General features: G+C 38.8%; 1 protein-coding gene across 1 annotated transcript in view; it reads right to left on the reverse strand.

Annotated features, from left to right (window-relative positions):
• Nucleotides 1-2,952: 2,952 nt before the first annotated feature.
• The window catches only part of LOC117432294 (basement membrane-specific heparan sulfate proteoglycan core protein), a 196,923-nt gene continuing 187,184 nt past the window's right edge, over nt 2,953-12,691 (reverse strand). The window contains exons 80-84 of the mRNA XM_059002103.1: nt 11,655-11,733; nt 10,435-10,505; nt 9,808-9,891; nt 6,701-6,804; nt 2,953-6,372 (exon numbers count right to left, since the gene is read on the reverse strand). Coding sequence (XP_058858086.1) covers nt 6,200-6,372; nt 6,701-6,804; nt 9,808-9,891; nt 10,435-10,505; nt 11,655-11,733 — 511 coding nt within the window. The 3' untranslated portion in view covers nt 2,953-6,199. The remainder of the gene's footprint in view (nt 6,373-6,700; nt 6,805-9,807; nt 9,892-10,434; nt 10,506-11,654; nt 11,734-12,691) is intronic.

A 12,691-nucleotide genomic window follows, 5' to 3' on the forward strand; every position in this document is an offset into this window, starting at 1 on the left:
CACCTTCCATCCTCAGTGTTTCGTCGACTAGCCCACGACACCTCAAGAGGGCTCGACGGTGATTCTGGCGTCCCAGCATCACCCCCCTCCGTCCCCCACTCAACTCAGCCCAGCTTACTTACCTGTCCCCAGCCAGAATCTTTCCGTCTCAACCACAGCCAGTTGCTGCTCCTCTCTGCTGCTTCAGATAAGTTCTTCACTGTGCGACGCAACTCTTGGCCACTGAATCCGACGTCTCTGAGAAACCGGGTTGTAGAGTGTGCCACAAATCCTCGACAACCCACTTCCACTGGGTAAACCCGAACTCTCCATCCTCGCTGTTCCGCTTCAGTGGCTAGTTGAGCATACCGCAGTTTCTTCCTCTCATACGCCTCATCTACAGCGTCCTCCCATGGCACTGTTAACTCTACCAGGTGAACAAGGCGTGCTGATCCAGACCACAAGACAATACAGTATAATGTACATACAGTGCTGTAGTCCTGCAGCATACATGCCGACTGCAATTTTAAAACACTTGCAATATGTTGCACATATTTAAATACCAGGATTTAACTTGATCGAATATCCCACATACAATAGGGAATTAACTTGGTGCCTTTATTAACTGTGAACAACATATGAACTCTACACACCAATCGTAATGCGTTTTTACTTGGTGCATTTCATACAGTACTTTCCCAGTGTCACAATATCAGCACAGCTAAAGTCACCTGCTTTAAAATAAAAAAAATACCTTTTGGCACCTTGTTAACTGTAAAAGCAATTTAAAACAATGTAACCTTTCATTCTGGTTAGAAAGACTTGTCGGATTTTGTAATGTCTATATTAACAGTAGTGTAGAGCTTGTGGACAGTGACCATGTAGACTCGCAGCACATCAGCCAATCTACATGACATCAACATAAGACGTTCGTCTTTGAGGCATATGGATCATAGTTCGCGTCCAGCCCTTGCTTTTCTATTCAATTCAATGGGGTGAATTGCCTGTTCATTACAGTGGTGCCCTATGGAAAAGCAGACCGATGCCTGTGGTTTAAGCAGGTAATTCAATAACCTTGTTCTTTGCATTATTTTAAGCTATAGCATGTATGGTGGCTTGTGCGTCACTCTGGATCTTGGGGGATGGCGAGCATGACGTTGAAACTCCCGGAGCCAGATGAACAGTATTGTACTGAAAAATAAGTTTCTGGTTATTGAAATCCAGTTTTTGCTGTTGATTTGATTTCCCAGTTTTTGCTGTATTTTACTGTACATGCACTTTGTCAATATTGGCTCTTGGTGTAAAAAACTAAATATTGTGTAATATTAAACTACCAGATCGATCATTGCATTATTATTGTGTTGTTGTTTGAATTGATTGTGCTGCTATAAAATATTCCTTTTTTTTTTTTTTTTTAATAAAAACAAAGTGCTTTAAAAAACTAGTTTGATTTTGTGGGAGGGAAACGAGCAGTGAAATTGAGAAATAACCCCAAATCATCCATAACTTTAAAAATACTAAAATAAACTTAAATTCAACGGCAGGCATTTTTCAATGTCTTTAACTGTAATTCGTTTTATATGTCCATTGTCATCATTTTCTTTAGTTTTCCATAGGGATAGAACTACAACATAAAAACATCGAATGAATGTTAGTGTGCTGTGTGATCTTACAACTTTTAAAACGTATAGTACAGTTGTAAATGTCAGTATGTATCAGTAATTGAGTCATTCTTGCATGAGAAATATGTCATTATTTTCAGGTAAATAGTTTCTGTGCCACTTTGAACAGTAATACATTTGGAACAAATTTCTGGACAGAAAAATCTCTTTGGAGAATACAATCACTGGACCAAAGGGAACTGGATTCAGTGCTAAAAACAAAACATCAGGTGGCACCATATTGCAGATGTGAATAGCAGCCCTCAACATTGAAATGCTTTGCTCAGCTGTTTATGTTCATGTGACCTCATAGATTTGAGCATATCAGAGGAGCAGTTTTATGAGGGGCATTAATGAAATTACTGAGTCTTGCGCATGAGAGACAGTGGCGTGCAATACACAGGATGCGTGTTATATTCAGAACATTATGGTATGGGATTAAAAGGTTATGGTTGGGGTCCACAAGTGGCTCATCCAGTTAAAGTGCTGCTGCTGGGATCGCAGGATGAGTCACACAGCTTGGACAGTGCCGGGTCACGTCCAGGCTGTGCAAAGAGGCTGAACTTTGCTGGGGATTCCGAAGGGGTCGTCACATTGGCTCTGACGGCTCCCAGGGTGGGGGATGGGAAACCGGCAGGGATCCTTTCTCCTCATCACGCAACAGCGAACCCTACCTGGATAAGGGCGTCTACCAAGAAATAAATAAATAAATAAATAAATAAATAATACTGGCCAGTCACCGAGCACATTCAAAGTGGATAAGAGGCAGGGCTGTTCTCTGTTCTCCAGTATCGGTAGCCCGCCCACCTCTGCTCTGGATTGCTCGGCGTAAAAGCGATTCTGGCTTTAGGCTTGTGAGATCGGAGGACGCTCACATGCCCTCAGAACGTCTGTGCTGTGTGGGGACTCACACTAAAAATAATTGGACCCTCCAAAATTGGAGGAAAATAAATACAAATAATAATTGGTCACTCAAAAAATGTTATGGCTGTCGAAACAGGCTGAAGAACTTTCTTAATCAGGTAGCAGTAATAATAATAAAGAATTGAGCAATTGTGTAAATGTCAGGCAGAGAAGAAATGTATATTTTTTTTACTTGTATTTTTAGAAGTGTACTTTACTTTTAGTTTCCTTTTAGTTTTTACCCTACAAACATGTACATTTAGCATATTTCATAACCCATGGACAGCCTCATTGGCATCAAAGCCTTTGCTAGACATTGTACAACGTATCTACCAGCTCTCCCATATATCACAGTGGTAACAAATCCCTAACTATAACTGATTTCCCATGAAAAAAAGAGTGCACAGGCTCATATATAAACACAGAAGTATATTGCTTCCCGTGGTGTGATTTTAATAGAGAGCAGGCATGCTCCTGATTATCCTTTACATACAGTTTAAAGGGGTTGTAATTGGGTGTTTAAGGGGAAAGAATAATCCAAAAATAGTTAACAAAAATGATTAAATTCAATAATAGACAAGTACATAATACATTATAGCTTTGAAAACAACACAATATTGATAAACATGTTAAAGCTCTCACATGGTTGTTATTAAATCACATTGAACCAAAACTACTGTGCAATTCGACAAAGAACAAACAAAAAACAGAAGCGTGTTTTAATAACTCTTTCTGTGTCGGTTGGAGAAGTTTAATGAAAGCAAAGATAAACATGTCTGAATGGAGTAGCACAAGTATTTAAGCCATTTTAACAAACAAAAAAAATTTAAAAACTATAGATGTTAGCTAAAAAACATGATGAAATTCAGTAGTATTAAAGCTGCAACTAGGGTGAATAAAACTAAATTCATATCCAACAACATTTAAAAGGCAAGGGTCACAGATTTTACACTTTTTCTGGGTTACAGCAATTAAAAGACAATTGCCCAAATTCTAGTGAACAGACCAAAAACTCTCAACCACAAAACTGCCCAATAGTTCTTCCATTTCCACTACTGTAACATTTGCCCCCAAACTTTGTACTAATGCATGCAAAATAAAAACAGATCCTGTTGTATAAAACTAAAACTTAAGGACACCAGTTCCTAGTTTCCATCAAAAATGTCTCTGCAGTGTACTCTACTACTTTTGAAAGCATAAAAATAATATCCAATCCTTATACTTAAAAGCAATTCATTTAAATATTGATTCATTGCCTCCTTGGCCATATCCACATTTACGCTCACATAAACCTTTTTCTACTGTATTAAAAACCCAGTGAGACCTCATATAATGTAATTTACACCATGTCACTTAATAGTTGAGCTAATATTGTGTCCATTTAAATGGAGACGGCATATAGTGGACTCATGTCTCAGACAGCTGAAGATTAGGCACCTACATCAAGTCTCTCATGACTCTCCTTGTTCAATAAGATATTTCCCTTTTGTGGTGTTCTGAATTAAAACGTGTACACTAGTTCACACTGATGCTGTGTTTTGTTCACATTTAAAATACATAGGCATGTTTCAAACATAGTTCTCTTTATTACTAACTATTTATTAATCAAGAAAATGCCTTGAGTTGAAACCTCTGTCCATGAACGTTCGGAATACAGCGTGTACGTGGCAAATGGAATTCAAGATCTGATTGCTTGCTCTTTTTTTGAAATGTTCGTTGTTGTGTTTGCTACTATTTTTTTGTTCACTTGTCACATACAATTGTGCTTCTGGCAGTTTTGACATGTGTAATGTTGTAACATTAGATAATGGATTAGAAGAAATCAGATGACCCAAATCTCATAACACAGTAAATAGGAAAAGACTTCTGAATTTGGTTGTTTAGCCTTTGGGATTTGAAAAGGATTTTATGTGGCATGTAAACCAATAGACAGAATAACACAGACATCGGTCCCACCATCAGATGTTATCAGCTTGGAACCAGAAAGCAGGCCTCTATCTATAAAACATGCCTTCCGACAATCTTGAACACATGTACATTAAATCATTAAATAATGTAAAAGAAACAAAACAGGTTATTTGAAAGCTGCAATGCCCCATTTTCTCTCACTTTTAAATCACCATTTTAATCCCAATCTTCTTTGAAAATCCTGAATTCACTGGGAACGTTTGAATTTGATTCAGGTTTTAATTGCTTTTGAAGTTTTTAAAAGCACTGATTGAAAAAGGAGCATTGTGTATTGTTACAGAGGTGAGGCTATTGTAAGCTTTACAACGAAAAGCAATGTTAGATGCAATGACAGTGCCAGTTTAAAATGCAATATCCTAACATATATAAAAGTGACACGTTTGTGAAGCCCTGCCATAACAGTAACAGAGTCAACCATCCATGGCAAGTATGCCCAGGCAAGACCAGAGAAGGAGTTCCATTATCAAACACAAACTCAGCAATAACTCGGTCGGATTTGCAATTCTACTGCTTTCTAAATAACACATTCTTGCTTGACTTTTGTATCCAGCTGCCATTTCAACATGACAAGTGCTAAAAACTAATATTCTTCCTAAACTAAACCATTATGTGGACCTGAAATGGGACGGTGTCCCTGTGAGGCAGTTTTATGAGGCTCTCCTGAGGTCTTCAACGGAAATTCTACAGGACACAACGAGAGAAACTTGTTTGCGATGAACTTAAATAAAATTAAAAAAAAACTTTTCGGAATCGGCTGGCGGTTTAAATTAATGAGCATTATTGCTCTCGCACAAAAATAATATCCCAGAGATGGGATGGAAAAGTAAACCCAACTATCTGGTTTTGGTGACCTATATTGTATTATAAAATTGCCTGAAGTATGGAATTTCCAGGGTTGCTGTGGCAACCAAAAGGAAATACATTTTTTAAAAATTGTTTTGGGATTAAATTCCCTAAAATTAGCACCATTGTATTAGGTATTGTCATGATCCAAACTGTTTTTATTTTACAGTTGTAACAGTGGCTCAAAATGTAACAGTCAATTACATGAGGAGAACTGAAAATAAATGCCGAGCGCAATCTCCTTATTTTGTCCAGGCGTAGGCAATATTGTTGCATGGTGTCTTTGGCTACCCTTCCTTGAGTTAAGGCTCTGAGAACTCTCACCAAGTGGTTCGCAGGACAAAACAAATAAAAATAATAAAAAAGAAGAGAGAAATTAATGACTAGAAGGCCTAAACGTCTTCAAGTATTAACACAGCTAGGCCACAAAGCCATACGACACTGTATGAGAACCCAGGCTCTAGAAATTAAAATAGCAGGACAGGCTTAGTTTGTTCCCCCCCCCTTAATATTCAAAAAAAGAAATGAATAAAACCAGTGCTGTAAAAACATATCAAACTCCGTAGGATTGTCAAAGGGCTACAGCGATGCTCCCTTATGGCTACTGCTGGTAATATGTAACCCGACCTGGATTGTGGGTTTGTTATAATCCTTCATTCAAAAAACAACACTGAAGTGGACTTCATAAAGACTTCTTGTTCATTTTTTTTTTTGGTATTCATATAACAGAAGACAAGACAATCCTTTTGTTTTTTTGGTAGCAGCAAAGCACCATTTTTTTTTTTTTTTTGTATATGCGTGTGTTTTTCTTCCTCCAAAGTCTCTGTTTTGTCTTTGTAAATGACCTATGAAGGGCACTTTTCCACGTGAACACCCTCCTCAGCGTGAACCTGAAGATCAATGGGCTGCTGCGGCTGGTCTCCTGGTCTGGCGTTCATTAACACGACGTTCCTTATGCAACCTGTGACACCAGAGGAGAATTTCCCTCCCGTGAGCGTGAAGATATCTGGAGCCCCACCTGGCAACAAAATAAATCATTGGATGTTCATAACATAATATTTGACACTAACATTTATACGTCCCCTCACCACAACAATTCCCCACAACATCTTAGGAGAAGAATCTAAGTAAGCATCCTCCAATCCCACAGCCAAGACAATTGCTTATTTACACCCAGGAACTAAACAACGTATTGGAATACTGCAGTGTAATACATAGTCCTTTACACATAGCAGATAACACAAATACATTAAGAAAAACTAATTATGAGAGGAATCGTGATTTCTCAGTCAATATTTCTCAGTCGTGTGCGTTATCCATTCTAATATATTTTGGAATAGGTTTACCTAGGTAGATGTTGCCTTGGGTGTTGACCATGACCTTGGTTCCTCCCGACTCTCCTCTCACAATGTCGTCTCCATCGATTTGGATGGAGCCCACTCTCCCAGCCCTGTTTGAGAATGAATTGACTTAATTACTTCCTAGAACTACAGCAGCTACATATTACTATTATTATTATTATTATTATTATTATTTATTTCTTAGCAAACGCCCTTATCCAGGGCGACTTACAATTGTTATAAGATCTCACATTATTTTTACATACAATTACCCATTTATACAGTTGGTTTTTACTGGAGCAATCTAGGTAAAGTACCTTGCTCAAGGGTACAGCAGCAGTGTCCCCCACCTGGGAATGAACCCACAACCCTCCGGTCAAGAGTCCAGAGCCCTAACCACTACTCCACACTGCTGCCTACATAGACCAGTGAAGGAGAGCACTGCCTTGAAGAGAGGTCCAATCAGAAGATCTGCTTCCCACCAGGAATCAGTGCAATCTGGATCCTGTATCATCAGTCATTCTACATCCATTCATAATTAAAGAAAGGTTAGGTTAGAATTAAGGGGTCTAAACAGTGGCAGATCTTAACTTGATTTTTCACAGACTGCTGTACAGTAGGACCGTGGAAGCAGGTAAAAGGTCAAACATCTTTATAATTAAAACTTCAGCACTTGCAGTTTCTGTTAACCCCTTGCGTTCCAAAGCAGAGATTCAGTTTGGGTCTGAATGGACATCGCCCTGCTGAGTCCTCACACACTGTATCAACACTGCAATCTGAATTAAGCATTTTCTCTTGCTGAACTAAATAGAGAATTTCTGAAGCTGTACTTGGGGAGTGTAATACATGCAGATTTGCAGAAAGGTTGATGTTGTGGAATGTAAAAGGGGTGCGTCACACATTGCTTCATAACAAAAGGGCTAGTTTGAATATTTTATGAAAGTAAATTACCAGCGAAACAGCTAGAATAATCAAAGTGATCTAAGAAATTGAATAAGAGGTGCTGGAGTTGTTTAAGAATAAAACAAATTGTTGTTATGTGCTGTGAATTCTAACACCATGTAACATTTTTTTTTTTTTTTTGGTTCCTGGGTAGTAAGTGTTATTTCCTAATTGCTTATGCCTCAAAAGTATAGAAAATGGCTATTATTCCCCACAAACTTTGCTTTTGTGACCAGGACAGTGATATTTTGAAATTTATCTATTTTCCAGAACATTCCAGATAGATTCAGTGCTGAGTAAACTTGGAGTAACTGCTAGAACTTTCCAGTAATATAAATAGCTGCTCCATAATGGTAACAAGTACCCGTCTCTTCCCCTGGCTCACTCGGTGCACCTCAAAGAGGATTACAACAGCATCAAGACCTTGCTGGACGCCTTGAAGTATGATGAGTACGGCTGGGAGGTCATAGGAGACTTAAAAATGGTGGCATTCCTGATGGGTCTCCAAGGCGGTTTTACCAAGTTTCCCTGCTATCTTTGCCTTTGGGACAGCAGGGACACCAAGGCGCACTACCACAGGCGGGACTGGCCACAGCGGACCGAGTTCTCTGTGGGGAGGAACAACGTCAAGTGGGAGCCACTGGTGGACCCCCGGAAGGTGCTGATGCCACCACTGCACATCAAATTGGGCCTTATGAAACAATTTGTCAGAGCTCTAGATAAGGAGTCGGCAGCCTTCAAGTACCTTCAAGACTTCTTCCCTAAGCTGTCTGAGGCAAAGGTCAAAGCCGGTCTCTTCGTCGGACGACAGATAAAGAAGATCCTGGAGTGCAATGAATTCCCCAAGAAGCTCACTAGTAAGGAGAAAGCGGCTTGGAACAGCTTTGTCGCAGTGGTTCGGGGCTTCCTGGGCAATCACAAGGCCGAAAACTATGTGGAGCTGGTTGAGACTCTGGTGAAGAACTACGGCACAATGGGCTGTAGGATGTCCCTCAAAGTCCATATCCTTGATGCTCATCTTGGTAAATTCAAGGAGAACATGGGAGCGTACTCGGAGGAGCAAGGCGAGCGCTTCCACCAGGATATACTGGACTTTGAACGCCGCTACCAAGGACAGTATAACGAGTACATGATGGGAGACTACATTTGGGGGCTGATTCATGAAAGTTATTTATAGTATAATCGTAAATCTCGAAAAACTACTCACTTCTAAACCTTTTGTAGTCATTTTTGTATTACTTTAGTATAAATACATGTTAATTTGGATACATATGTTGTTTTTTTCTGACTTTATGTGAACGAAAAGACACAAATTCGCCAGTTTTCTCATTGGAAATAGGTAAATTTCAAAATATCACTGTTCTGGTCACAAAAGCAAAGTTTGTGGGGAATAATAGCCATTTTCTATACTTTTGAGGCATAAGCAATTAGGAAATAACACTTACTACCCAGGAACAAACATTGTGTTACATAGTGTAATCAAAGGATATATATTTTTTAACAACTGTTTGATAAAGTATTACGTACGATTTCATAATATTTGCCATATTTACTGACTCATATTTATCCTGCTTGCATAGTCGTATTATATCTGCTGACTTAAGAGTATTATTAGTTCTTGTAGAAAAGACAAATTATAGACATTTAATGAATGTTTGATCTTACATGTAGTTGACATTTATACTAAAGCTGAATTATCTGGATATTGTTGCTTGCAGAGATTAATACTGACTTGTGCTGTATTGATACTAATTTTATTTTCAGTTTTTTTACCGTATTTTACAAACTTGATAAAATTCATAAAAAGAAATAAGTGTTTGATGTTTTATTGTCAATTATTATCTACATGATCTTGTTCACTTTGAGTGCTAATTAAGGTAAAACCAAAACATATATTAATTGATTATCTTTATTGGGTATTCAAACACTAAATTCTCCCTCCAGTTCGTTTCACTTTATTTTATGTAATATTGTTAACATGTGGCTCAATAAATCACATGTGGGGGCAAAACCTCTGTTCAGATCCACCACTGTTTAGATCAGTAAAATAGACCCATAGAATGGATAAGGCTATAGTATAAAACCTGTTATGCAAATAAGAGATGAGAAAGTTTTCATTGTTACCCCTTGAAAATAGACAAAATCAAATATAAAATGTTTTTTGGTCATACCGCACTGCAGTTATCTTGTGCCAGTCTCCATCATTAATCGGATCTTCTGACACGATGATAGCTTCACCACTGCCCAGCTGGTAGCTGTGAACAGAAAGTCATGACACAGTATCCATCAATGACAAATGATATAGACCCATCAATGCCTCTGACCACTAACTAGTGCTGGTGCGGAATTGGCAGCTCTGGAGACTGGAGTCCTCTCCATTGATCCAGGGACAGCACAAACAGTGGCAATGGGAGGTTCCTTTACAAATTACCCCATCCTGCGAGCATGCATCAAGCCTGCCCTGGAGCATAAGAGCATAAGAAAATTCGATACAAGAGGAGGCCATGCAGCACATCAATGCTCATTGATTCCTAGTTGCTGATTAATCCCAAACTTTGTCAGGTTAGGTCTTAAAAGAGCTAAATGATTCAGCATCGACAACAGGGCTAGGTAACACAGCGAAGTGAGGGAGAAGTTCAGTCTTCATGTCCATCAAAATCTTTATTTTTGGAAATGTCTGCTGTGGTATCTTTATAGGTTATTATAGGTTATCCATTGTTGTTTCTTTCTAGTTTTATACTGCAGAAAAATTGGGCCAATTGAATAAAATAACATTTTATCATATATTTTTTTTTTACCTGAAGACCAGATGTCCATCTTGTAAACCCAGGCTCACAAAGTCCTTGCTTTTTCCATCTTCTCCCAGCTCCTAAAAGCACATTTAAAAAGAACAATGTTTTTACTATTAACTGTCTCTTCAGAATGCAACAGGGTCATATAGTTTGTCTTCAGTTACATGACAGAAGTCCATCAAATCCACAATGAGCGCTCTATGAAAAAAAATCATTTTCTATGTTGCTGGGGTGAAGCCCATTCAATATATGAAATTGCATATGAATTACTTACACCACACAAAATAAAGCATTATCACAGTGGCTTTAGATTTATTCAAAATGTATGATTGAGATTTTAAAGCATATAGCTGAATTTTCAAAAGGTTTCTATATGCATCACAACTCCGTATGTTCCACATTTTAAAATGGATGGCAGCTATGGACCATTGTGAGATGCATAAACAGGCGCACGTTGCCTTTGGTCATCATTTAAAAACAAGGCAATTAACAGTGTTCAATAACACAGAGAGAGCATGGAATGGATATGTGATGAAAAACAAAAGCTTATCGCATGATTAAGTATGAATACCTCATTAAAATCATGCAGCTGGTGGGATGCACCATTGGGGTCCTGAACAAAATGGAAATGCAGTTAGTGTGGGTAAGCAATCAGAACAAAACTCAAAAGGCAATGGAAGCAAGTTTTAAGTGAACGTGCTTGGAATATTAGCATGCTGAAATAATGTTAAGGAAATCGTTCATGAAACTCTACCAACTGCCAGTGACCAGCAAGAGGTGGGAATCGCAGCAGTGAATAAAGTGCTGAAACTGGGGATTATATGAACACAGATTCACCACTTTGAACATGAATACAACTGCTATTCATCCACAATTAGTGATATCCCACCTCTTAGCTGCTTAAAAACGTATGTACTTCACAATGTGGTCCTTGGAAAACCATCATATCGACTATTAAAGTAAATAGAAGGTCGAGACCAAAACAATATGTGTTTGAGAATGCTAAAAAGAACAGAGCTTTGCAGATTGTTATAACAAAAACTGCAATATATACATTCTGGTATGAACTACAGCTACAAACTGCAGGGCTTTGTTCGTTTGAGCAGCATTTCCGTGGTGTGGTAAATCCAGGCTGAGGCTTGTGCACATGGTGCTATAACTTTAAGCCCAGCTGTGTTTTAGAATCTATCGTCAAGGCTTTCCTCTGCTCAGATCTGCACACTTACCACTCCCTGCCACAGTATCAGCCCATCCGCTGATGTGGTGCGAGCCTCCAGCACAATGGTTTCAGGAGCCTCCGGTGAGCTGAAACACAACACTAGCTTATGAAATACAAAGGGGATTGTATAAAGGGTGTGCACTCGTGGTGCAAAGATAAACGCACGCCATTGAATAATAACACTACCTCCTTTATCACAATTTTGGGGTCTGCTTAAAGTTTGCAGTTACTCTGTGTTGTTATTATTGCAACGATTCCGATACTGTGTTTGTTAAATCTCTAAAGTGCTTCGTCCTGAATTCAGGAGCTAACTGCATGGCATTGGCGGATGTAACCGAGGCTAAATCAGACAACGCTCTAAACAGATTTGGACTTTCCCAAAAAAGAAACTTATATTTTAATACAACCCGTTTACTTTTAACAATTAGTTTAAACAATAATATTTTTTCCGTACAACATGACAAACAAGAATAGCAATCAAGTAATTAGTCAAAGCAACTTCCATAGAATTAAATACAGTAATCCGTCGCGTATCCGCCCATCACATATCCGCCCTAAACGTTTATCTGCCATGATCAAGCTCTTCAGCAATGTTAGTTTATTAAATGAGCAGAGAAGATTAATTCAGAGATTGTAGATCCCACCAAAGTTTCCATACACTGTGTTCTATGTGCTCCATGCGCTGCCATTGCTGGTAGTGTCACGTAAGCTGTTTGGTGTGTTGATTTGATATGTAAATAAATCCTGTTCGCCTACGGGGCGTATCAACTTCAACCACCATCTCGATCTCCTGCCTGTCACTCAGCAGCGAATGCACGCACCCACAAGGCAGACGACTACTCTGTCACAAGAATTAATACCCTGTATCTTTCTAACCAAGGGATTTAGGGGAGCTCCCTAATAAAAGCTGAATCTCAAAACAATAATTGCGTGAATATAGTTATTGTTACAGCTGTGTATAATGGTATTTAAAACAGGATTCATTTATACGCCTTTTTACATATCCACCCTGACTCTGGTCGTGACACTGTGACAAAGTAACTC

This window comes from Acipenser ruthenus, chromosome 27 (assembly GCF_902713425.1).
Source record: "Acipenser ruthenus chromosome 27, fAciRut3.2 maternal haplotype, whole genome shotgun sequence".
NCBI lineage: Eukaryota > Metazoa > Chordata > Actinopteri > Acipenseriformes > Acipenseridae > Acipenser > Acipenser ruthenus.